Genomic DNA, 26,042 nt, shown 5'->3' on the forward strand with positions numbered 1-26,042 from the left:
AAAAGAAAGTTTAAATTATTCAGTGTTTTGTGTGGTTTTGCTTTGTAAATATAGAAGTGATGCAGTAATCTCCAACACTGGTGGTATTATTTCTATCTTGTGGAAAGTGCTGCTAAAGTACACATGTAGTGTTATAACATGCTGGATAATATTTTCCTGCCCTATTTTAACATTTGAGCAAGGGACTGCTTACACAGGTGTGGAGTACACTGACTATTTTCACTTTGCTCAAGACAAAAACAGCACTTCACAGTATTTTAAAGATTCATTCATCTTTAGTAAGTCCTTATTCTTGGTCAGGGTCATGGTGGACCAGGAACAAAAAGAGACCTATATGTCAGGAACCATTAGTCACTGAGCTTATTTGTAATTAGTACATTGTGTACATCACGTAACTGTGGTACTATTGATATCCAGAAATATGGGACAAGGATGATGTGGAAGAAAGAGCAGCATTCCACTGTCAACAGTGAACCTTAAATATAGTTAGTCAAATTATATACACTTTTTGTGCTTGTACACTACACACATGCTTATATGAAAACTAAAATAAAAGCAAATGTTTTTAGGTTTTAAGCTTTTCTAAATCCTAACATATGTGAGTTAGAATCTTAAGCACACTATTAACAAGAGTTAGCAGCAGGGAACTGTGCAAGGCACTGAATCCACAAGAGAGGAGCTGAGCACTAACATGTCACTAATGCAGTGATGCAATCTTCTCTAACAGTCGTGGTATTATTTTCATCTTGTGATAATTCCCGATAAAGAATTCTATTTCTCAGAATTGTACAGTCCTGCTGATCTTCAAATTACAATCGATTATCTCTGTTATTGTTTTGGAAGTCCATTTCATATAAATTGCACACTCATGGATATGTGTCAAACCTCAAAGTCAAATGTAAACATCAAATTAATACTAAAATATTTAGTAGATATGTTACAATGCATTGATAATTAACAGAATATTCCCAAAACATTTAGACCCAATGATATTGGGCAACTGCAGAGTAATTATGAGCCTTTAAAATTACAACAATGCAAAAATATTTACAAATATATGTAAACCATGCAGAAGATTTTCTAACATTGTTCCGAGCTCCTTAGAGCAATAAAATTAGCTCAAGGTTTAATTCTTTTGAACACTTGTATAAAGAACAAGGGCAAATTCATGCCTATTGCTTCCACCTACATAGTAGAGTGGATTAAATTAATTTTCTGAAAATTTAAACTAATTGATTGTAAGTCTAAAATCTAACACTGCCAACCCGTTGCATGGCACAATTGCACACGCTACAGACAATTTAGCAATGTCAATCAGCCTACAGCACCTTTAGTCTTTGGAATGGGTGAGGAAACCAAGGTACCTGGAAGAAAGCCCCAAAGCACAGGTGGAGCATTTGAGCTCTGCACACACAGGTGGGGTTCAAGCCCCAAACCCCAGGGGTGTGGGGCAATGTGCTAACCACTAAGCCACTTGTCTAATCAGACATTTACTGTATAAATGAATTATATGCCCCCTCAGTAAATCTGGGACTACGCTTCTAAAAACTAAACTCTAATACTGCCGTGGTGTGACTTTCTGCTGTGTCACACCTGTCAAACTTCATTTCTGCCTCACGTTATAAAAATCTGTAAAGAAAAACAAACAAAAATTATGTTCTTCTAAATGCATTGTCTTGGGTTGTCGTAGAACTATTATCATTCAGATTCAAACCTACATTTTAAAAAGCTCTTTAAAAGCTGAATTGAGATTTATTTACATTACCATTTACGTACCTTATTACATTACTATTCATTCTGGAGCACCTGTAACCTCAGATTATACAGTGCCTCATCAAAAGATCAAAAGGTGGAACAATAAAGACAATTTTCCCAGCCTTTGCTCATATTTACCATGGGGGGAGGTATTAGTGGAGGACACTATATATGTTGACTGGTAGAGTTATAGCACATTTGGTAATACAGCTTAAAATTTTTCACTTTCAAGTAGAAAAGTATAAACTCTTATAGTATGAAAATATCAAGAAAGATTCACCAAGGAAAAAGATTAAGGAGCCAACTGGCAAGTTAGCTAAAGCTAAAAACAGCTTTATTTCTAATGTCTTAAAGGTAAGCTAGCAATACAAACTGCATGTAACAATCGACGACTGTAGCAACAGATAGCTATTAGGGTCTGAGTCTTGCTGCAACATCTGTATATCTGATAAGATTTATTTGGATTTGTATGTTTTGATTGGTTAGGAATTTAGATCAAGTACCATGTTATATATTTTACTGTTTTTATTATTATTATTATTATTATTATTATTATTATTATTATTATTATTATTATTATTATTATTATGCATGTTAAATATTATTTTAAATACTATTAATAAATACTACAAGTTATTACTATTTATTGAATGTTATTTTTTTTATTCATGTTGTCATTACTATATATCATTGCTATTATTTATTATATGTCACAAGTGTACCACTCTGTTTAATGTCTGTGATGTGTGTGCTGTAAACTGTGTTGAATGTATCATCTTGTGACCAAACACCAAGTAACATTCCTAACACAATTAAAATGTATATGGTGTATAAAATTATTCAGATTCTGACAATGCTGTCTGTTGTTAAAAAGTCACATTATGACTTTACAAATATAGTATATGATTATAGAGAAATTTAATTATGTACTGTTTGATAATTTAGCAAGTAACAAGTAGAAGATTTGTCTTTTGAAAAAGTCAAGTATAGACAGGGAAAATTCAGGTATGATGGTACTTCAGGTGTATTGGGACAGTTAAATTTAGCAGTATTTATTCTCTGACCTGATAAGTGAAAGTCAAAACTTTTGTTATTGAGCCTCATTTTCATAAGGTTATAAAATTGTTATGATTGGTTTATTCCACATATGGATGATGTGTAATGTATATACAGTCATGTGAAAAAACAAGTGAACCCCATGGAATTTTTTTTTTGGACATATTTGGACAAGAAAACATTTGATCCTCTTTGAAACAGTGACTATTAATAAAGGTGATACAGTCTATCAAATAACACATAGAATTGTCATTTTGTAGCAATTTTCACAATTTAAATGAACAAAAAAACAGTCACATGGAAAAAGTAAGTACACCCCTACATTTATCACACCTTCAAATGCATAAAATTATAATCAGGTATTCAAGATTGGATGCCAGCGATCAGAACCTGCTTAGGGAGTGCAGGTGGAACCTGTCTTTTTTTGAATCCCACTGAAATGTTGTGGGGGGATTTGAAACAGGCAGTACATGCAAGAAAACCTTCAAACATCTTGCAACTGAAAGAATATTGCATGGAAGAGCGGTCAAAAATTTCAGCAAGCTTGGTGGACAATTATGCAAAATGCCTACAATAAGTTATTTCTGTTAAAGGGGGTAATATTAGCTTCTGAGGCTAAGGGTATACTTACTTTTACCACAGTAGAATATCACATCTATTGATATTTCTGTTGAATAAATGATTGAAAAGGCTATTTTTACCTTGCGGTTTTATTCAAGTATATCAACTTCATTAATAGGCACTGTTTCAAACATGATCAAATGTTTGCTTGTCCAAATATGTCAAAAAAGCCAAGAATTTCCATGGGGTGTATTTATTTTTTCACATGACTGTACATAAGATGTACTATTTTAGCAAAATAAGAATAATATTAGCTCAAATCATGTCCATATATTTATATGTTTTTGCAAGTTATCACAAATTACCAAACTGGGAAATATAAAATGCTACTTAGGCTTACTACTGAGTATGCAGAGATTTTTACTAAGTGTCCTGTTCATGTTAGAGATTGTCAATGGTGTTTATTTTTGTTAAATCCTGAGTCATGGTACTACTGCAAGAAACAAATTATAAAATTTTACGAACCTTGTGGTGGCAGTGTTCTACTGTATTTATTACCTAATCTGTTCATACTGAATTTTAGAAAACACTGGTTATGAACTCCGAAAATATTCAAGATTTTCTAAATCTTGTTATTGTTGTTACTGCTTTAAGAAAAGAATTGTGGGATGTTACTCTGGTCAACACCTTAATGTATAATCAATTTTACTTAACCTACCATGTTAATAGAATAGAATTGGTTGAAATATGATTTATTGATGCAAATATTGTGTATGCTAGATGTTTAAGCATAGAATGTTTAAATGTTTTAAGCATAGAATTGTGTGTGAAGGTAAAAGCCTAAACCAATGAAAACATGCTGTCCCAAGTGACCAAACATGTCATTAGAGATGGCTTCCAGTCACTCCTGGCAAAAGGGAAAGGCATACTTCCTCAGAATACAGTATGATATAAACTTTTTCCTTTATATATAGATATTCAAGACGTAGAGGATTACAGAAACGTATATGATATGTTGGGGTAGTTGTTTTATTAATTGCAAGAAAGCTTAGACATACTGGCAATACCAAAAGTGTTCCAAAATATCTGAACTCGCCCTAAGTAATAAAATAAAAGTACTTTGTTACTTCTCACCTCAGCTTGGTCCCCAAAAAATCATTTACTTCGGTACTTCAAGTAAAGTTGAAATGGTCCTGCTGGTCTGCAAAACCAACAAAAGTCATATACTCACACAAAAGAAAACATGTTGTTATAGAACGCAAGCCTCTAATTAGACTCCCATCTTAAATGCATTCCTTAAAATATCCTGTATGTTTACATTTCAGCTCTGACTATTCTGCTTGTTTTTGTGGTTTTCACATTTCTCTCCTGCCTAACCTGCCAGCTGTTAGTGATGACAAAGAACAGCCAGAAGAGGTCTCTAAGCTGCTAGCACAGGATCCCTTACCAGCAATAAGATGAGTGACAGCCCTGCTGGATGTATATATCTCCTGCAGCAGTGAGATGGGAATGAGCAGAGGCAAAAAAAAAAAAAAACGAAGCTATAAATGTCAAAAAAAGTATCAGCCAAATGGCAAACTCTATGATGCATGATGAAACCACATAGCAGTCAGAATAATGAGTAGAACAAGAGTGATGCTCTACAAAGTCAGCAGGGAGTAATCGAATAAATAAGAGAAGATAGCTGATCCCACTCACTCAAATTTATGACAGTTTGCTAAATAAATTTGAGGATTTTTCTGTATCATTAAAATTGAATTTGAATAGAATTACCATCCTGAAAAAACTTATGTATCCAAATGAATGAAAAAGAGAATTGGTTGGGGTCCGGACACATTTGAAGCATGTCTGAGACAGAGAGGGGCTGCTGGATAAGGCACTGTGGGCTAATGGATGAGGCACTGGGCTCCTAATCCAGGTATTCTAGGTTCAAGGTTACAGTTAGCTTGTTGTTAATATTCATCACAAGATGTTTTGTAAGTATGGCTAAAAATGAAGTGGTATTATACTGCAGGATGTAATGAATTTGAATGTCTCTAACACAAACAATGTCCATCTTTGTGCAAAGAATGTATCTCAAATTTTTCATATTCTGTGTCCACATACAATGATATATATATATATATATATAATATGTATCAGTGCGCTTTCTGTGTGTAATCCAGTTGTCACCATTAAAATTCACGCCCCAGTGGCCTAATGGATAAGGCACTGGCCTCCTAAGCCAGGGATTGTGGGTTCGAGTCCCATCTGGGGTGTCTGGTTAGCAGAGTGGCGCAGCGGAAGCGTGCTGGGCCCATAACCCAGAGGTCGATGGATCGAAACCATCCTCTGCTAAAAGCAAAAGTTTTAATGCCTTTAATAAGGTCAGAATTCCCAAAGAAGGTCTGTGATGCTGTTCATGTACAATGGAGATGTATCCTATGAGCATTGAGGAATTACCATGACCTTCATCAGTAGGCACTTTTAAGCCAATATCCAGCCCTTTTCACCTGGAGACCAGTGTAATAACAGAAAACGACAAAATGCTGTTGCATGTCCTGCGTTTGCATAATTGACAAGTAGAGGCTTTGAAATGTTATGATGCGATAACTCTTGCCTGTCAGGTGCTCAGTAATAATGCAGATCCCCCATTACTTGAAGGAATGCAGCAAAAGCAATTATTAAAACAATTAACAATTGTTATAAATGCAGCAATTGAGTTTTTTTCTTTGAAATTAAACTAGCGGTTGCAACTTGTTACTTCCAAACTCCAACCAGGACAAGCCATGGATATAATGCTGTAATATTCATTTACAGTGGCGATGTATCCTGTGAACAGTGAGGTACAACCATGACATTCATCACAAAATATTTTCTAAGTAAGGCTAAACTTGAATGTGAAAAAAAGCAAAGTGGAGGCATACAACTGTGGACATATTCTGGGCACATCTGCCCCAATCAAATATCTCACATTCTGTCTCCACATACAGTAGTATATATAATGTGTCAGTGAGCTTGTTGTGTGTAATCCAGTTGTCACCGTTCACATTGATGGCCTAAAGGATAAGGCACTGGCTGCCTAAGCCAGGGAATGATGGTTTGTGTCTCATTTGGGGTGTCTGTGGTCAGCAGAGTGGCCCGGTGGAAGCATGCTGGGCCCATAACCCAGTGGTTGGTGTACTGAAACCATCCTTTGCTAAACACTGCAATTTTTATGGGGTCACCATATCTCACAAATACTGTTAGTAAATACTGTTAGTAAAGAATGTCACCAAGTGCGGTTAGCAGGGTGGTGCAGCAGGAGCGTGCTGGGCCCGTAACCCAGAGGTCAATAAATTGAAACCATCTTCTGCTAAGAACCAACACTTTTAACGCCTTTAAGAAGGTCAGGAACAATACATTACCCATTACAGTTAGCTAGTTAGCTTGTTGTTAATATTGACATGGTATTATACTGCAGGATGTAATGAATTTGAATGTCTCTAACACAAACAATGTCCAGGTGGCTGTTTGCTGACCTGGATAATAAAAAAAAAAAGCAGAGTGGAAGCATAAAATTCTGGACAAAATTAGAGCACACCCCCCACAAATATCTCAAATTTTTCATATTCTGTGTCCACATACAATGATATATATATATATATATATATAATATGTATCAGTGCGCTTTCTGTGTGTAATCCAGTTGTCACCATTAAAATTCACGCCCCAGTGGCCTAATGGATAAGGCACTGGCCTCCTAAGCCAGGGATTGTGGGTTCGAGTCCCATCTGGGGTGTGCGGTTAGCAGAGTGGCGCAGCGGAAGCGTGCTGGGCCCATAACCCAGAGGTCGATGGATCGAAACCATCCTCTGCTAAAAGCAAAAGTTTTAATGCCTTTAATAAGGTCAGAATTCCCAAAGAAGGTCTGTGATGCTGTTCAGTTCATTTACAATGGAAATGTATCCTATGAGCATTGAGGAATTACCATGACCTTCATCAGTAGGCACTTTTAAGCCAATATCCAGCCCTTTTCACCTGGAGACCAGTGTAATAACAGAAAACGACAAAATGCTGTTGCATGTCTTGCATTTGCATATTTGACAAGTAGAGGCTTTGAAATGTTATGATGCGATAACTCTTGCCTGTCAGGTGCTCAGTAATAATGCAGATCCCCATTACTTGAAGGAATGCAGCAAAAGCAATTATTAAAACAATTAACAATTGTTATAAATGCAGCAATTGAGTTTTTTTCTTTGAAATTAAACTAGCGGTTGCAACTTGTTACTTCCAAACTCCAACCAGGACAAGCCATGGATATAATGCTGTAATATTCATTTACAGTGGAGATATATCCTGTGAACAGTGAGGTACAACCATGACATTCATCACAAGATATTTTGTAAGTAAGGCTAAAAATGACGTGGTATTATACTGCAGGATGTAATGAATTTGAATGTCTCTAACACAAACAATGTCCAGGTGGCTGTTTGCTGCATTTGATTCAAGTTCACAATATGTAATTGTAAAAAAAAAAAAAAAAGCAGAGTGGAAGCATAAAATTCTGGACAAAATTAGAGCACACCCCCCCTGAAATATCTCTCATTGTTCATATTCTGTCGTCTAGGGTGTGTGGTTAGCAGCGTGGCGGAGTGGAAGCGTGCTGGGCCCATAACCCATTCTCTGCTAAGAACAAAGGTTTAATGCATCTAACACAAAGAAGGTCATTGTGTGCATGGTGTTCCAATGTTATTCTTGATTATTTCCCAAGAAGTGACCTCCCCATCCCTACCTCTTCACCTTATATACAGGCATGTGAAAAAAATAAGTACTCCCCATGGAAATTGCTATTTTATTTTTACATATTTGGACAAGCAAACATTTGATCCTCTTTTGAAACAGTGACTATTAATAAATGATACACTCTATCAAATTACATAAAATTGACATTTTGTAGTAATTTTCACAATTTAAATTAACAAAAAGAAAACAGATAAGTCACATGGAAAAAATAAGTACACCCCTACATTTATCACACCCTCAAATCCATAAAATTAGAATCGGGTGTTCAGTATTGCATGCCAGTGATTAGGACCTGTTTAGGGAGTGCAGGTGGAATCTGTCTTATTCCTTTCCCTCTCATATCTAGTGTCTGGTGTTCCCTTTGCTATTGAGGTGTGTGGTGTCATTATGGGAAGATCTAAAGAGTTCTATAAGGCCTTCAGAAAAAAGCTTGTGGATGCCAATGAGTCAGGCCACTGTAAGGAAAATCATCTACAAGTGGTGCAGGTTTCAAACGACTGCCAATTTGTCCAGGACTGGTCGTCCCAGCAAATTCAGCACAAGTCCAAGAGCAGTCTGATGCAAAAAAGAAGTCTTCAAGAACCCCAAAATTTCATCACAGGATCTGCCACTAAGATTAGCAACTGTTGGTGTCAAAGTGCATGCTTCTACAATCAGAAAGAGATTGCATGGGAGGCATGCAATTCATTGATTCAACTATGAATTCTGCATCATATCAAGGAGTGCCTGGAGATAATGTGAGGTCATCTGTCTGAAAGTTGAAGTTGAACTGAAAGTGGACCTTTCAACAGAATAATGATCCTAAGCGCACTAGCAAATCCAGAAAGGAATGGCTCAAAAAGAAGAAATGGAGGGTTATGGAATGGCCTAGTCAAAGCTGGGAGTTTAATCCCATTGAAATGCTGTGGGGGGATTTGAAATGGGCAGTACATGCAAGAAAACTCACAAACAGCTTGCAAGTGAAATAATATTGCATGGAAGAGTGGTGAAAAATTTATTTCTGCTAAAGAGGGCAATACCAGCTTCTGAGGCTAAGGGTATACTTACATTTTCCGCAGAAGAATATCACATCTATTAATATTTCTGTTGAATAAATGATTGAAAAAGCAATTTTTCCTTGTGTTTTTTTTTCTTCTCCAAATGTATAACCTTTGTTAATAGGCACTGTTTCAAAGAGGACCAAATGTTTGCTTGTCCAAATACGTGAAAAAAGCCAATAATTTCCATGGGGTGTATTTATTTTTTCACAAGACTGTAGTAGAATATCACAACAGATAACACACTAAGTAGGCCAAATCCAACAGGCTGAGTGTTGCATGAGTGCTGCTGAGTGAAGCATGTCCAGTCTAATTTGTAGCAGGGAAGAAAAAGATGCTGGAAATATGCTACCTTCTGACATCATTTCACCAACCAGCACATTACAGGTCTGCCCATTAGCATCGACATTGCCTAGAAACAGAATATAATCATAGAAAGCATAAAAACAACACTGAAACACTTCAAACCAAACAGAGATGGGATCAACGTATTTTATTTCCTTTGTCTAAAATTTCTACAAACATAGAAATTTGTTTTTGAAAAAAATGAACTCAGATTAAAGCTGGAATTTTAGCAAAAACAAGTATCAAACTGTCTAAAAATGATCTATCACATTCAACTTCAGTACAAAAAATTACAATATAAATTACTGACAAAATGAAAATCCTGAAAGAGAAAACAACAGCAGTTTCCTGAAACAATAAATAGTATGATACATGGTCTATAGCTTCAAATACCAGGCAGTACAGTACTGCTAGGGCATACCATAAAACCATACACAATATATCCACATAATACACATGGTTCAATTTATCAGCCCTCATTTCTGAGGGACCTCAGCCTTTTATTTAACCAACCCCAGGCACATTTGAACAAATTTTAACAAGGATCCATGTGCATTTGCTAAATAAATCCCCAGTGCACCACTGGCTTTAACAGTTGCTCTTCACATAGTGCTTGTCTAGCTTGTGCCATAATCTGTAAACACATAAAGAGCACCTTGTGGGCGCTAATCTCTTTTGTTGAGTTAATCAGTTGAATCAGACATTTCTTAGGACAGACTGAGAAATACCATTTAATATTCCCAGTTATTGTTTTTTGAACAGGCCTCTTTTGCATTATTGCGACTGCTGAGTGCTTAGCGATTGGCTAACACTGCTTGCTACAGGTATATATTAAGAGCCAGAATACTAGGCAGATTGTAACATTTAAAGGCATTTTTAAAAGACCTCTGCTTCCAGCAACCTTCGCCAAAACAACCAGATGCCAAAACACTGCAAACCAAAATGACTGGTAATCAAAAACAATTTGTAAAAACTATGTGACATTAACAATATTCTAAGAAATAAGCCCACAACTGTGACCAACCCCAGCAATACAGTGTTGAAATTCATTACAATATTCAGTCAGTTTGAAGTAGTACATTTCTGTTGAAAACTGATGAAAATGTCTTTACATTCTTACATATGTACAGTGCTACAGGTAGCGGGGAAAAAAGTCATTCGACTGTAAGAGAGGGAAACTGGAGAAGCACCAAAGGCCTGGAACCACTGAGCATATACATGTCGAGCAACAGCAACAACACTATAGTGAGCTGATATGCAAATGATATGATAATGTTACACTTTCGCTCTAAAACAAAACAAAAAAAAAAGCAGCCGAAATACGTAATGTATTGTAATGTATTGAAGTTGGGGTGTTCGGATTTGAAATTTTCACTGTATGATCACCGAGTCTAAAAATATCACAGTTATCACTGTAATAATCGGTGGTGAAAATCAAAGGAAATATTTATTACAAAATCTTTGCACATCCTTGTTTAGATAACAAAAACCAAAAGGAAACAAAAAGGATCCATCTATTTTCCATACTTCTTATCCTACACAGGGTCGTGGGGGATCCTGGAACCTATCCCAGGGAACTCAGGGCACAAGGCGGTGGGACACACTGGACGGTGTCAGTGAATCTGCAGTGTCTCAATAGTTCAGTGACAAAAAAACTAAACCGTGGTACCTCATGAATAGTTCAGTATAGCCAGGCCAACACAAGGGGGGAAAAAATCCCAATATTTTTTATATCCCAATATTCAGGTTCAATAAATATATAGTACATTCCAGCAACACAATCACCATCCTACCCTTCTATGTGACAAACAATGTATCATTTACACCAGACTTACAGTATATTACATCATCGAGGCTTGAAATGGCTTAAAAATTAGTGACATCTTGAACACGGCAAATTGAACATGTAAGCACTGATTGACCTACATTCATATAAAAATAATTTGCACTAATTTGCTCAAAGGCCTCTAGCTCCTAAAAATTACAGCACTGAAAAAACATTACAATCTCTCAAGGAACATTAAGATCTTTGGGATCATTAAGACGTTACGGTAATTTTCTTGCCGCAACGATGCTACTCATTTTCGATAAAGTCACTGAGAACAACCAAAGAGTGGTCACATTTCAAACAACCAATGAGGCTTAACTCACCATTCAAACTATTGCAAGGTATCTGTAGCTCAAGAGCTCTTTTACAGTTCGCCAGTGAATTGGGGAATTTGAATGACTAACATATGATAGAGCACTTTGAAGCATTTTTCGTTCCGCAGATAGTGCCTTCGAAATATCCAACTGAAGGCATGTTCAGTTCACAAAGCTTCAAAGGGTTAGAGTGGGTTTTTCTGTCACTCAATGCATCATCTGTCTTTTTGATCAAATGTGACATTAACAAGTTGGACCAGTCAAGCTGGTGTACATTTAGATGTCATCAGCTTTAGTGCCCCCTTGCTGTGTAACATTTTTAATGTCTTGAACTCGAGTGGCATCCGGTGAGGACTTGCGTTGGAGAAGTATCGGTACTTGAGCATGTCGTAGTAATGATACTTCACTGGATTTCCACTGGAGTCTTTTGGGAATGGCCAAAATCCATACAAGTGGATCTCATCGCAGAAACGTGTGGCCATGGTGTACATCAGCAATCCAGTACTGGGACGCTTGATATTTACCTTGTTTGTGAGCCAGTACCTGAGAATCAAATATAAATCAATATTAATAAACACGTTTCATCATTTGGGATGCTTTTTTGAATGTTTATTCAATTTTATAAAGGAATGACAAAATTACAAATTGCAGAATTTAAAGCAATTTAATTGAGAACATATTCATGGTGTCTGGAAAGCATCTTTATCTAAATTTTTATCCAATATAAACAGTCAACCAGGTGGTGTAGAAAAACTGGGATTGTCCCATTTTACAGAGAAACACATGAACTTCCTCTTAATACCAATTTTGACAAGTTTTCTTGTCGTTATTTGTTTCACAGCTGCTATTGAAAGCAGTGCTATTGAAGAAGAAGACTTATTTAAGAAGATTTATTTTGTCACGTTATAGCATTATAGCACAGTGAAACTCTTTTGCATACCCCAGCTTTTAAGGATGGTCTGGTAAATGGTCTGCATTTATATAGCTCTTTTTTCCAAGACGCTTTACACTGTGTCTCATTCACCCATTCACACTCACACACCAACGGTAGCAGAGCTGCCATGCAAGGCGCTAACTTGCCATTGGGAGCAACTTGGAGTTCAGTTTCTTGCCCAAGGGATTCATGTTGGCCGGGTATCGAACCGCCAACCCTACGATTAGTGGACTCTACCACCTGAGCCACAGCCGGCCCAGGATGCTGGGGTCAGTCATGATAAAGCGCTCCTGGAGCAGATAGGGTCAAGGGCCTGTCACAAGGGCCCAACAGTGGAAGCTTGGTGGTGCTGGTACTTGAAAACCCAAACTTGAGGACAGTAATCCTGGATTGTTCACACATCACTAATGGTGATCATAGTGAATGTTTGTAACTTAGTTACTTTAAGAAGAAAACTTGGGTTTTGTGAGTTTGAATTTCCTTGATTGGTAATTCTATTTGTGTTAGTACATTTTTTAAATTTGGTATCAATGTTGTAAAGATCATTTTCAGACACCCTGTAAGTATACATTTATCACCCCTCCAAACCCTTGCCCATGCTCAACCCACCCATATTTTCTCCAAGCATAGAAAACAGACGACATCACCAAGTTAGGGATCATAAAATGGAGGGGTAGCATCTTTCCACATCAGATAAACAGCTATAACACTGGACTGAGAGACAGAGAATGAAATATCCCTTAAAAGGAAAACCAAATAAGGCAACTAAAGGGCAGAGCTTAATAGGGTTTGGTAAAAGTCCTAGTGAAGAAAGGACTCCCAAGTGGTGCAAAAGAAAAGCAGGAGATATTGGCCATGCTCTCTAGGTGGCAGGTATGGCATACTCTCGCTCCTGTCAATCACAGCAACACTAGCCAATCATGGGCGTCTGAGAGCTCATGTATGTGGAAGAGGGCAGATCGCATGAGCAACAGTTTGGAAAAATGTGGAGGAATACAGAGGAAGCACGTGTTAGACTTTATCCTCACCAGTTAGTAGCTGCCATATGATAAGCAGAACTGGCTGGTGGGTGGGAACTGGCACATAGTCTAACTGAGGAGAAAATGGGAAACTTCTAGAGAAGGACTACTGACTGCCCAGTCAGGTTCCTTAATGTGCATTGGTACATGTAAAACACATGACCTCTGTGGTGTTGCAAAGAAAAGCAGGTTGGACCAGTGCTTGAGTGTGCATAATTCTTTGCAATCGTTCAAACGTAAGTAGGCCATCAAAAAGCTACGCTAAAATAGCTGCCACTCTCTAGTAAACTCACAAGAGTCTAATCGAAATAGCAATATGCAAGATGTAATTTTGGTTAGGTTGTAATTGAATGGCAAATTAGGCTATAATTTGCCTGTCTTAATGATGTAATGCTCTACCGGCTCTGTGCCGGGGGCATTACGATGCAAAAACCTGGCCGTCTGCTGCCATGCATGCAAATCTGAAATTGCTGGTATGCACCTTGCATCTTAATAGGTGATGGCTTGAGAAGGCTTTAATCAGCACTGCATTAAAAAAGGGGCCTGGTCATAGACAATACAGCAAGGTGATCATAAGGTGATTACAACATATTATGCAGGGACGTAAGGGATGTAACTGAATACGAATACATTATTCTGAATTTTTAGATAGAAATGTTTAGAAATCTTGTCAGAAAGGTTCACAGGGCATCTGGCTGAATCGAGAGCTGTGTATCAGGGCTGAGAATCCATGGGACATAAAAAAAGTCAAGCCAGCGGGAGGTTTTTACATTCATGAGGGCATGAGCAAGGTCATTAAGGCCACATTCGTGAACATAATTGTACAGCATTCATTTAGTCATCCTTAGTAACTGTATGGTCAGAGTTATGACACTTTAAATTAGGCCACTGGTTAGTATATATTTTGGGAAATAGAACCAGCAAGATTTGTTAGACAATATTACAGGTATAAACAAATTAATTACTGGAGTAACAGGAAGGGTGAGGAACTGCATTGAGCCAGAATTCACAGACCATGCTGTTAGTGTTGTCAGTGTTTAAAGGTAAAAAAAAATAAAAAATACCCACAGCAAAAACAAGCAAGCAAAAAAACCTCTTCCAGTTTTGGCCACACCCACTTTGGGTTTAAATCCAAATAGATATGTATATTTGAAGCACTACAAAGATGTGTCACACCTCTTTCATACACATAAAATAATCATATATATTAGTTATCTTTGAACGTGGCCTCATTGAGAATCAACTCACAGCTAGTCTTGGCATTAGTTATATATAACCAACCGATGGTTATATTCCTGCTCTTGGTTCTATTCTTCCTCCTAGAACTTTCAACTTGCAACTGTTTGTCTTCATTGTTTAGCATAATTGATGAGAACTTTAAATGCCCTTTAAGTACTTGATTCAATCTGGCCTCCAGGTTCAATCGCCCTGACTGAAAGCTATTTCCCCCTTCCCCTCAGCCTATATTTAGCCCGGATGCAGGCCAGTCTGAAGGTGTCATTAAAAAGAAAAAAAAGGTGCCTGGCTGCCATGGTAACTCACCAGAACATCTGATGTCCTCTTCAGGAACACAAGGCCAAAACAAGCACCCCTTGATGAATAACCACTGGCCAAAACATGCAAAAAGGATCTGAATAGAACGCCTAAGACAATCTGTGAGGTCTTTAGTACAGTGGATATGCCTAACAGATCACTACAGAGCAGCCTCGGTCTCATGTAAACCAATGGAAGAAAATTCTATTCTGAATTACACGCTGTCCATGAATCTTTTAAGAGCTGTGCATGATGAAAGATTGAAAGTATGAGCACACAGTTTCATCAGAATTAGTCCTCCCATCTTCTTCTTCACTGAATTCAAAATGAAAATATTATTTAAATCTACAAAGCTGCGTAGTCTGAAATCTGAAGATTAAGAGCACTTAGCAGCAGGCTCTTGTGTAATCACGGGGTTGTCTTTGCGTACCCGCTGAGTGCTGCCTTTGCAAACACACGCCACAGGTGGCAGCCTGCAGGCTATTTTTCATTTCAGGAAATGACAAGTGGGATTCAGGCGCTCTGGGCTCCCTTCTAGCGAATACTGCCACGCCTGGGCTTCATGCCAATTTCTCTTGATGGATGAATCTTTCCTGCGTCTTCAAACAACGTCCGTAATTTTGATTCTGCTGATTTGTGCGAAAACTAAAGCATCCAGCGACTGAATGATGAAGTGTATCATAGTGCTGCGATATTTGATGTGTATCCTAAAGCGCTGAGATTTACACATTGACACAACAGTTAAAGATTTTCGCCACTGGGTGACCTCTTTTTTTTCCCCCGCCACAACAGCCAGAGCAATCATATATTTACTCCGGTCCTCTGCTTTCAGACCAATTTAAACTGTCAAATTCTCTCTCTCTCTCTCAAGTGTGAAACAAATTATGAAGTGTTATCACACCAAACAAAATAGTTTCAATAGCTTTAATGTGGTGTTTGAATAAATCCTCTGTAAATATTTTGTCTTAAATTATCTCGCTGACAAACTAGTTATAAAAGCAGTACTTGTAGGGGGCTTTCACATACACAGAATTAAGTCCATTTGAATCAAAGTATGGTATGTTTTCCCTCTGTGTGCGGTTCATTTGAGCAGGTGAGTACAAAGTAATAAGCAGAGGTGGGTGGTAACGCGCTACATTTAATTTGCTTCAGTAACTTTTTGGATTTTTTTTTTTTTTACTTTTAAGAGTAGTTTTAACTGGCCAAACTTACACTTTTATTCAAGCTCATTTTTAAATCACAGAAATGTACTTTTACTTCGCTACATTCGCTGGCATTCCTCCGTCACTGTTAAATGTTCACGAATATATGTAGTTTTAATACAACCCCAATTCCAAAAAAGTTGGGACGCTGTGTAAAATGTAAGAAAAAACACAATGCAATGATTTGCAGATCTCAAAAACCCATATGTTATTCACAATAGAACATAGAAAACATAGCAAATGTTTAAACTGAGGTAATGTACCATTTTAAGGAAAAAATAAGGTCATTTTGAATTTGATGGCCATAATACGTCTCAAAAAAGTTAGAACAGGGGCAACAAAAGGCTGGAAAAAGAAACAACTGGAGGTTACTTGGCAACAGGTCAGTAACATGCTTGGGTATTAAAAAAAAAGAGTCCAATCTCCGAAAAAATGCATTTACAATTTGTGGAACAATTTCAGAACTTGTCAGCATCTGCATTTAAATTACAACAGAGAACTTTGGAACAGAACAGAATGGAAAGTGTGTGTAGAGAGAGAGCGAGTGTTTGTTAGTATATTTGTGTGTCTGACACGCTCGATAAAAAAAGCGAGCGGCTGTTGCGTCCACATTCAGACCACTTGTTGTTGAAAATAAAGACAGTCAACCATGGGGAAAATGTTTTTTTTTTTTTTTTTCGTGGGCTGTGTGTGAGATTTTGTGTTTAAAATGAATTAAAATGGTTCTGTGTTATAATACCCATCACAGGACTGGGATATGCTGCTTCTTCTTGAACCCATGTGTAATATCATAGAAACAGAACAGACAGAATTTCAAGGAGAGGTGTGAATTACAGTTCTCAGGATTTTCCCTTCATTTAAATCAGATTCGAAGTAACTAGAAACTTGCTTGAGTAGTCTTCTCATTGGATTCTTTATTACTCTTACTCGACATTATTAACATTATTATTTTTACTGTTACTTGTGTAATTATTTTTATAAGTAGTTTTACTTGTACTTGAGTAAAATGTTTGGCTAGTTCTACCCACCTCTGGAAATAACACTGGGGTGTGGACTAAAACATCCAGTCTCAGATGGTCTGAGTGAGATAGTCTCGCTCCGGGTTCCAAGCTAACTTTAGTGCAGTCTGATTGCAGTGAGAAGGTAATTCGGCTCTGAATCGACCAGACTGTAGGAAGCGAACCAAGCATGCCGTGTATTATGGGTATTATTTTTGCTTTGTTGGCTGGAATTACGGACCAACTAACAAAGCGAAAATATAAAATACACTAAATATGTAAAAGGTGTTAGTGATATAATTATTGTGTTCTCCTTACTCCAATGGATATGAGTTCGATATCTGATGATGCAACAGCCATCTGTGCCTGCGAGCCAAGGGAGCAGAATTAGCCATGCTCTCTGGTGGGGAGGCACGGCATACTATCTCTCCCCTGTCAAACGTAGCTACACTAGCCAATCGTAGGTGTCATGTATGTGGAAGAGGGCATTTTTGAAGGGGTTTACGCTGCCCTGTAATGCTGCATGAGCAGCAGTTCGAAAACGTGCAGTTGGCTGGGGTGTTGAAATGTCTGAAGGAAGAATGTTGGCCTTCACTCTCCCTGGATGGTAGCTGTCGTTTGATAGGGGAGAGTTGGTTGGTGGGAGGGAAAATTGTTGAGAAAATGGGGGGAAATACAAAAAAAAAAAAAACACAAAAAAAAACCCCACCCACTCACAGAATAGTACCAATTCATGCCACATAATTATACTGACCTTGTATAGAGAAATGTGAGATAATGTGCTTATGTTACATATAGCCCTGTACAGCCACATTCCTTCATTGTATTTTCATATTTTTTTATATTATTAGTATCAAAGGAAGAGCATGGGAAGTAAAAAGTACCTTGTACAGTAAACCTGCTTCTCTGTCCATATCCCAGATAGCATCCAGATGTGGGCAACTTCAGGCAGTGATGCGGCACTGCTGGCCTTCTTTTGGCCCGGACAAAATGGACATGAGTCTGAAGTGGACCACATGTAAAATTGCAAATATAGCCACAATATCCCAAATCACAAGTGGGCATTTTTAGGCAAAGAAGCAGTGCTCACAGCAATGTGACCCTATAGTGACCCATGTGGTAAATAGTGAATATGGCCCAAATATCACAAAACAAATGTGGGTCACCTTTGGCAAAAATGTGGCACATGCGGCATTGCTATAGCTTGCTTGTGGCCCAAATCTGGCAAACATTAGTGGACCGCCCACGTTCCGGATCTGGGCCACAGAAATTTTGCTATCTGGGATGACAGTAAAGAGTGTGAACTCAATGTGAGCAGTCGGCTAGTCCCTTGGTATAGAAGCGTAACATGATATAGAAGATCATAACAAAGATGAAACTATGTTGAAGATAATGCACACACACATCCTCTAATAGTGGACATGCTAGCAGCTTCATCCACTAACATCCCCATTCACTATACAAATAAAGGATGTTAACAGTGCTGATATCCATTACCTCCACAACGCTTGGGATTGAATTAAAGGAGCATCTTGTTCACGCTCTTAACATATCGTGTGACTCACCCTCTGACAGCATGGACCAGGCGGAGGGAGGGGTAGGCCATGTGCACCGGAAGCTTTCTCTTGAGAATGAGCTCGTTGACAACCTCCACGTGCTTCTCTCCTCCCTTCACCATGAAGGCTGGAATCCACAGGACGCTGTCATTCAACAGTCTCAAACGCTGCACAAAGTTCTCACGCACCGTCTCGTTTAACAGACCGCCGTACACACGCTGAATCACAGAAGGGTTCATGGTGGTGAAATCCGACCTTAAGCCCACATCATCAGCGAACTCAGCCAGGGGAGCAAGGTTACATCTGTGCCACAGCCGCAGGGAAAGACAAATGTTAGTGCTGAAATGAAAGGCCTTCAGGCTGCCTACAGGGCTTTAGTCATAAAGAAGTCTTTCGGCAGTGAGGAAAATAGAGGTGTGAGACATCATGAAAATACAGGCTTCAGTCGACTTTGATGACGACTGAGCATCACGTTGATAACTGTTTTATATGTAACAGGGTTTCTAAACATGAATGTGTACAGCAAATTTGAAATCACAATAATTCAATGTTTTATTAACTAAAATCTTATACAATATACAAAGATCTAATCAACATAAGGCATTTTTAGATAGAGCTTCTAGACAGAATTTTAAGCTTCAAGCAGTCATCTATTTGTATGTACAGCATGACAAATAATTAACTGCACTTGAAGCGTACGTAAAATTAAACATGAAACACCCAAAACTGTATACGGTACCATAACGAAGACGAACTGTATGTCGATACGTGAAATTCTGGAGGGAACGTCGGACGGCGTGGCGCTGTGATGTAATGACGTGTGCCGTTAATCGATCTATGTTCTATAACATGGAAAACCGGAACATCAAAGGAATATCCTAAAAGCGACTCATGTAAACACCTTAATCACAATATTGTCTTATTCAGAATAAGGTCAATAATTACATTACTGTTGTCCATGTAAACGTAGTCTATAATGCCCTTCTATAATATGACTAAAAATGTAGTACTCCACATTTCTTAAATCGATTTGTGTTCACTTGGAGTATGACTTTAGTCGGATTAAGGTCATAAGTAGTTTCTTAATCTGAGTATCGTCTTAATCGGGTTAATATCGGATTACTGTTGTCCATGTAAATGTACTGAGTGTCATCTTTTATTTGCTAAAAACAATCCCTTTTTTAAAATAAAAATATGTTTAATATTATACTTAGATTATACAGTGTTTACACAAATGTGTAAGTTGTTACTATAGAAACGATAATGCATTAGAGCGAGCGCATTAATGTAAACCTGTGATATGAGTTACAACCAGCACTACTGTCAGAGCTGCTGTTTTAGAAAATTAATCAACACCTTTTGACCAAGTCGTTGTGGAAATACTTTTCATTCTTTTAATTTGAGTGCCAGTCGGATTCGACTGCGAGAAAAAGCTTTTCTAGAACATCTTTATTGACATTGCACAAGTACAAAGGAATTGGGCTTCTATCCAATTTAAGATTAGCCTTTAATTTAATGTCATATTTATACATTCGTCTTCAGTAAAAGCTCTATCCTGCTTAGGGTCACAGTGGACACAGCAACACTGGAGCTGTGAAGCAGCACTGCATTTTTAAAAACTTATATTTACCAGGCAATCTTAAACTGGCCAAAAATAGCGCTTCTTTATGTACTGTTCTTTATTATATCATAGGATCATAACATAGACGCTGCTATTAGATTTTAATGAACCACTCGGGACAGCAGCAAAACATTATGCCACATGAATTCCATGCAGATTTAAGCAAACAACCCCAAATAAGGGGTTTTAAGAAAGGAAGTGCAGTTTGGGCTCTTATTATATAAGCCTTGTATTATTACTGTGAGAAGGAAAAGAACTGCAAGTCATGGAAATTGAATATATAAGTTTGGACTACTCTGACAACTCTCTGGCTTCTAGCCACTTCTCCTGAAGACTGGATGAATGCAGAGTCATTTGATTACACCGGTTATAGCCGTAATAAATTAACAGCTCAGCAGAGGTATGTTACAACGGTGCTTAAGTGATCTCTAACAGCAGCCTGGCAGAGACGTTTTCTGACAGGCTTTTACCAGTCAGCACTCAGACGTCTTGGTCATCAGGGACAGAGCTGAATACCTGCCTAACTGAATAAAAGCTAAAGGAAATTACCGTATAACAAAATCATGGCTGTCTATCTCCTTCCCACATCCGCTCTTGAGGAGCACGCCCGAGTTGCCCACCACAGCACATGTCTTGAACCTTTTGTTCTTGAGAGGTGAGACGTCAGGAAGCAGGCTGTGTAGAGTGTGTGAGACATTCAGCGTCTTGCGTCGGTCCAGAACGTAGTGGATGGTATCACCAGGTTTAAAGCTGCTCTTGATTACGGACACGTCCCTCTCTGCATCCAAGAATCGGAGGATGTCCTTCCTGTTAATTGAACAAAAGCACATCAGAACTGGCTGTGTTCCATTATCAGAAAAAGACACACACGTTCATTGGTGGTTAAATGAAACAGAGTGCCCTGCATAAGTATTCACCCCCTCCGACCTATGTCTTACCTATCCAGGCACTGTTGCGCCATATTCTTTCCATCCCGTAATAATGGATTTAATGGAGCTCTCTGGAATCTTAAAATTTTGTCTTGGACTTGTTTTGATAGTTCCTTGGACTTCATGGTGCTGTTCGTTTAGTAATGTTCTCTAACAATCTCTAAAGCTGGGGCCTTTCAGGAACATGTTGGAGGGGGGTGCACAAATTTATGCACGTCACTGTATCGCTCTGCTCTAAATTACAAACCTTACAATGCTGTGTTTATCTAATAAACATACTGAACGCTTTAGGACATTTTCAACGTACATTTTAAATGTAAACCCCAAGCATGAGTCCTAGTCAGAACAACTCGAAACTTTCCATTTATGTGATAGAGATCACAGTAACAATCTGTATGAGATTGTTGCAAGCGACTAATGAGGAAGTGTATGTGACACCTGTCCGTGAGTGTTAACGAGACGACATTTTCCAAACGACACCCAGCAGATATGCTTGTTTCTGCTGCCACATGGGAACTGATAATGAGATTCTACAATTTATAAACGCAGCTTTAAAGTCAGTGGCTAGCTGCAACTTTCTGCTAACTACAGGCCTGTTGTCACAGATAGCATTGACGTAGGAGTGCAGATATTCATCACCGGTTATAAAGCGAATCCTGACCTCTGAACATCCCATTCCAAATCCATGGGCATTAATATTGAGTTGTTCCCCCTTTGCTGCTATAACAGCCTCCACTCTTATGGGAAGGCTTTTCATGAGATTTTGGACTGTGGATGTGCCGATTCAGCCATTAGTCAAGAGCATTAGTGAGGTCTGGCTCTGATGTTGGTTCAAGGAGGCCTGGTCCACAGTCAGCATTCCAGTTCATCCCTAAAAGTGATCACTGGGGTTGAGGTCAGAGCTCTGTGCAGGCCACTCGAGTTCTTCCACTCCAATCTTGGAAAACTATGTCTTCATGGAGCTCACTTTGTGACAGGGCATACTTATGCTGGAACAGGGTTGTGTCCATTAGTCCCAGCATACAAAGTCATTCGAGGTAATTGTGTACTTCTAATTTCCTGGCAACAGTTTGGGGAAGACCTAGATATGGTCAGCTGTCCACATACTTTTGGACATATAGTGTAAGTTAAGTGGTAACAAATAATATCACAAAGATAAGAACTTAGTAGATTGCAAAAATAAACTTCTTGGATAAAGAAAAATGAGCTCCATATGTCATTTCTTTCCTAATCCTTAGTTGCGCCTTTCCACAGCATCAGTCCTGCCAGGTAATGTCTTAAGGGAGTGCCTGTCAATTTGATCCAACTCTTCCACAGATTGGATGTAATTTAGATAGAGTATGTGGTGCCTATTTTGGGGTTTCACCTGCTGTTTCAAATAATCACACAGGTTTTCTATGGGATTGAGGTCCAGTCATTTTGTATTCCAGTCAAAGTCACTCTCCTGAAAATCACATACAGATTTAGTGCTATTGCACCCTGAGGTTTTTTTTTATCCTGGAACACGGGAGTACCAGCGCTTGGACACAAAGTGCCTCAGAGTCTGGCCAACATCTCATGATTTGGTTTCATGCTAAGATTAATTAAATTTGTTTTAATGCTTGTCCTACAGATATTGTAGAACAACCTCAATTCCGAAAAAATGGTGTTGACCGACGAAGGTTTACTTTAAAAATATTCCTGAGCCCATGTCAGGAAATCCATTACAGACGTATGACTGTTTTTAACACAGTGACGTCTGAGGGATCGGAGATCACGCGCATTCAGAAGTGGTTTTGCCCTTTACAAACCGAGATTTGACCAGACTCCTTGAAACTTTTAATTATATTGTTATCTGTTGCAGGTGAAATGCCTCAAATCCTACCCATTTGTCTTTGGGGAATGTTGTTCTCAAAGTGTTGGATTATTCGCGACACATCTGTTGGCAGATTGGTGCGCCTCGACCCATCCTTGCTCTTGAAGGACTAGGCCTTTTTTGGAGGCTCCTTATATACAATGATTAGATGATCGCTTCACCTGTTTCACATCACCTTCTTATTTCAACTTGTCACATCGCTATTAGTCCTAAATTACCCCGTCCCAACTTTTTTTGGAACGTGTTGCATGCATCAATTTTAAAATAAACGTTTAACTTCAGCAAACTATGCCGTTGATTAGGTAAAACGTCAAATACCTTGTCTTTATACGTTTTAGTTTAAATACAAATCAAATTACATTTACAAATCATTCATGTTTGTCCCAACTTTTTCAGAATTAAGGTTGTATATATTTATTCTGATTGGTTGGATGTTGGTTCCCCACATCATTTTTTCCCCTCCAGAGTTGTTCCTCTGAGCAGATATTTTATTGCACCTGTGTGTGACAGTCTGAGAGGAACTTATTGCAAAATATTACAAAGAGTGGGTCAGCAGAAAGGAGAAGCAGCCATTACAGAAAAAATGAGAAAATGGAAAAACCCTTTTTTAAAATTTATTTATAAATCTCGGTGAAGACCAAATGTCTCCATAAGGACAAAAATATCTGACGGTTTTGACCATACGGCTGGTCCCCATGAGCAAAAACTACACCTTTAATTTGAAAAACTAAGAGGGAAACATTTGCTTTGACTTCTTGTGTTTAATGTTAGGTTAAGATTTAGACGTAGGCATAGCATTAATTTTCTACATTAATATTTATGTCAGTAGAAGGTCCTTACAAGGATAGTAAGACAAATGTGTGAGTGTGTGCCTTTTAATGTGAGCAAGCGAGTGGTTAGCACCAAACAGATAATGCCCTCTTCTTTAACACCCACCTAAAAACACCGCATGTAATTAAAGACAAATGATGTCTCTCATCGATTTGCATTCATCTCACATGCTCCAGAAAATGCTAATTAAGAGTCAAGGTTTTTTTATTTTCTTATTTTTTATTCACAGGTTAAATTTTCAGAGAACACTGAATCATTAGCAGCCAGTACACTTGTGCCGAGAGTGCTAAGAAAGAAGAAAAAAAAAAGGCAACACGAAATACATCACGAGTTAAAAATAAATGTGCTAAGAAAATGAAAGGATGTAGCATTTATAAAGACTATTCACCTATTTGGTCAATAAAATATATGTAATATTAAAACTCCTTACAAGTCGCCTGATTTGAAAAGTAGCAACGGTACTACATCATAGGATCGAATCCAAAACTAAAAGGTGAAATAACAGATTCATTACTTGACACGATGCACAACACTAATCACATGTGTGTAGGTTACACTTACTAGCCACTTTAATAGGAACACCTGTACCCCAGCACTTTCATGCAATTATCCTATCAGCCAATCATGTGGCAGGTGAAGACCTTCAGTTAATGTTCACATCAAATATAAGAATGGGGGGAAAATGTGATCTCAGTGACTCTGGCCATGGCAAGGCTGTTGGTGTCTGACATTCGAGAAATTGTTGATGTGCCCAGAATTTACACACAACAGTCTCTACAGTTGACACAGAATTGTGTAAAACTCAACAGTCGAAGGGAAAAGACCATGCAATGTTTTCCCAAATGTCCGGTTTAGGTGAGCCTGTGCACACTGTAGCATCATATTCCTGTTCTTGGCTGACAGGAATGGAACCTAATGTGGATTCTGGCGTGGATGCAGCAGCGAATGGTGTTGTCTGACGAAGGTTTACCGAAGTAAACCAAAGCATTCGAAGATGCTTTTCTGATCACCACGGTTGTAAAGAGTGGCTAGCTGAGTAACTGAAGCCTTCCTGTCAGCATGAATTTAGCCATTCTTTTCTAACCTCTCTCCAGTGTCTATAGTTAGGATTTGCACTTTACTTACTTACTTATGAGGCATACATAACCAGTATGCCTAAATATATTCCGCCGACTTTGTATATATATTGCGTTCGTACATATTATTTTTCCATCTTCTTCTCCTTCCCCCTCATAATGCACAGCTGTAGAGTACCGGAGTCTCACAACAAGCATTTTAATATACAACTGCCCCTGACATTTTGTGCACATGACAAATACTACTTGAACCTCATCGAGGCATTTCCGCCCACAGAACTGACGCTCACCGGATGGTTTTTGTTTTTCCACGGATTTTGAACATATCTTTTAATGCTAATGCCAATACACAAATTTCTAAAATGTAAAATTGGTACTAAATCCACTGGGATTAGCGACATTGTGACTATTTATTTGTATAAAAAAAAACCCACTCAAAAGCACGTCTGCTGATCATAGTCTGCTCAACACTAGTAAGAATTATGTTTATGCACTGTATTTTAATTTAAAAGGTGTAACAAAATAATAGGAACATACAAAGAGAAGAAAACAATGCACGTAAAGCAGTGTGATCTACACATTCTGCTAAACACTCTCTGCTCTACTGAAATGTAATCTGCTAATTAGGTACATAAACATATGATCGATGCTTTTAGGCTTGTTGTCACTATTGACTTCAGGTTTTTTTTTTATGTTTATGCTGTCCGGGTTAAGAATAGTTAATGGACAGGCCAGTAATGTTAGTTAAAAATACAGAAACAGGAAATGAAATGCAATTTAAAAAATTGTATCGGAAAACAAAAAGTGCCACAATTCCTTCACTTTATT

At 38.1% G+C, this 26,042-nt stretch overlaps 1 protein-coding gene and 4 non-coding genes across 6 annotated transcripts in view; 4 read left to right on the forward strand and 1 right to left on the reverse strand.

The window, feature by feature from the left end:
• Positions 1 to 5,557: 5,557 nt before the first annotated feature.
• On the forward strand, positions 5,558 to 5,630 carry trnar-ccu (transfer RNA arginine (anticodon CCU)). Its single transcript has one exon. It is a non-coding gene; the product is annotated as a tRNA-Arg (tRNA).
• Positions 5,631 to 5,637: 7 nt separating this feature from the next.
• trnam-cau (transfer RNA methionine (anticodon CAU)) lies at positions 5,638 to 5,709 on the forward strand. The gene has a single exon. It is a non-coding gene; the product is annotated as a tRNA-Met (tRNA).
• Positions 5,710 to 7,059: 1,350 nt separating this feature from the next.
• trnar-ccu (transfer RNA arginine (anticodon CCU)) lies at positions 7,060 to 7,132 on the forward strand. Its single transcript has one exon. It is a non-coding gene; the product is annotated as a tRNA-Arg (tRNA).
• A 7-nt stretch (positions 7,133 to 7,139) lies between these two features.
• On the forward strand, positions 7,140 to 7,211 carry trnam-cau (transfer RNA methionine (anticodon CAU)). Its single transcript has one exon. It is a non-coding gene; the product is annotated as a tRNA-Met (tRNA).
• Positions 7,212 to 9,651: 2,440 nt separating this feature from the next.
• Positions 9,652 to 26,042, reverse strand: part of st8sia4 (ST8 alpha-N-acetyl-neuraminide alpha-2,8-sialyltransferase 4) — a 28,609-nt gene continuing 12,218 nt past the window's right edge. For both annotated transcript variants that reach the window (XM_017489956.3, XM_017489955.3), the window contains 3 exons: positions 21,073 to 21,330; positions 18,912 to 19,205; positions 9,652 to 12,203 (listed from right to left, as the gene is read on the reverse strand). In XM_017489956.3, coding sequence (XP_017345445.1) covers positions 11,921 to 12,203; positions 18,912 to 19,205; positions 21,073 to 21,330 — 835 coding nt within the window. In that variant the 3' untranslated portion in view covers positions 9,652 to 11,920. The remainder of the gene's footprint in view (positions 12,204 to 18,911; positions 19,206 to 21,072; positions 21,331 to 26,042) is intronic.

The sequence above is a fragment of the Ictalurus punctatus genome, chromosome 16 (assembly GCF_001660625.3).
Source record: "Ictalurus punctatus breed USDA103 chromosome 16, Coco_2.0, whole genome shotgun sequence".
Taxonomy (NCBI): domain Eukaryota; kingdom Metazoa; phylum Chordata; class Actinopteri; order Siluriformes; family Ictaluridae; genus Ictalurus; species Ictalurus punctatus.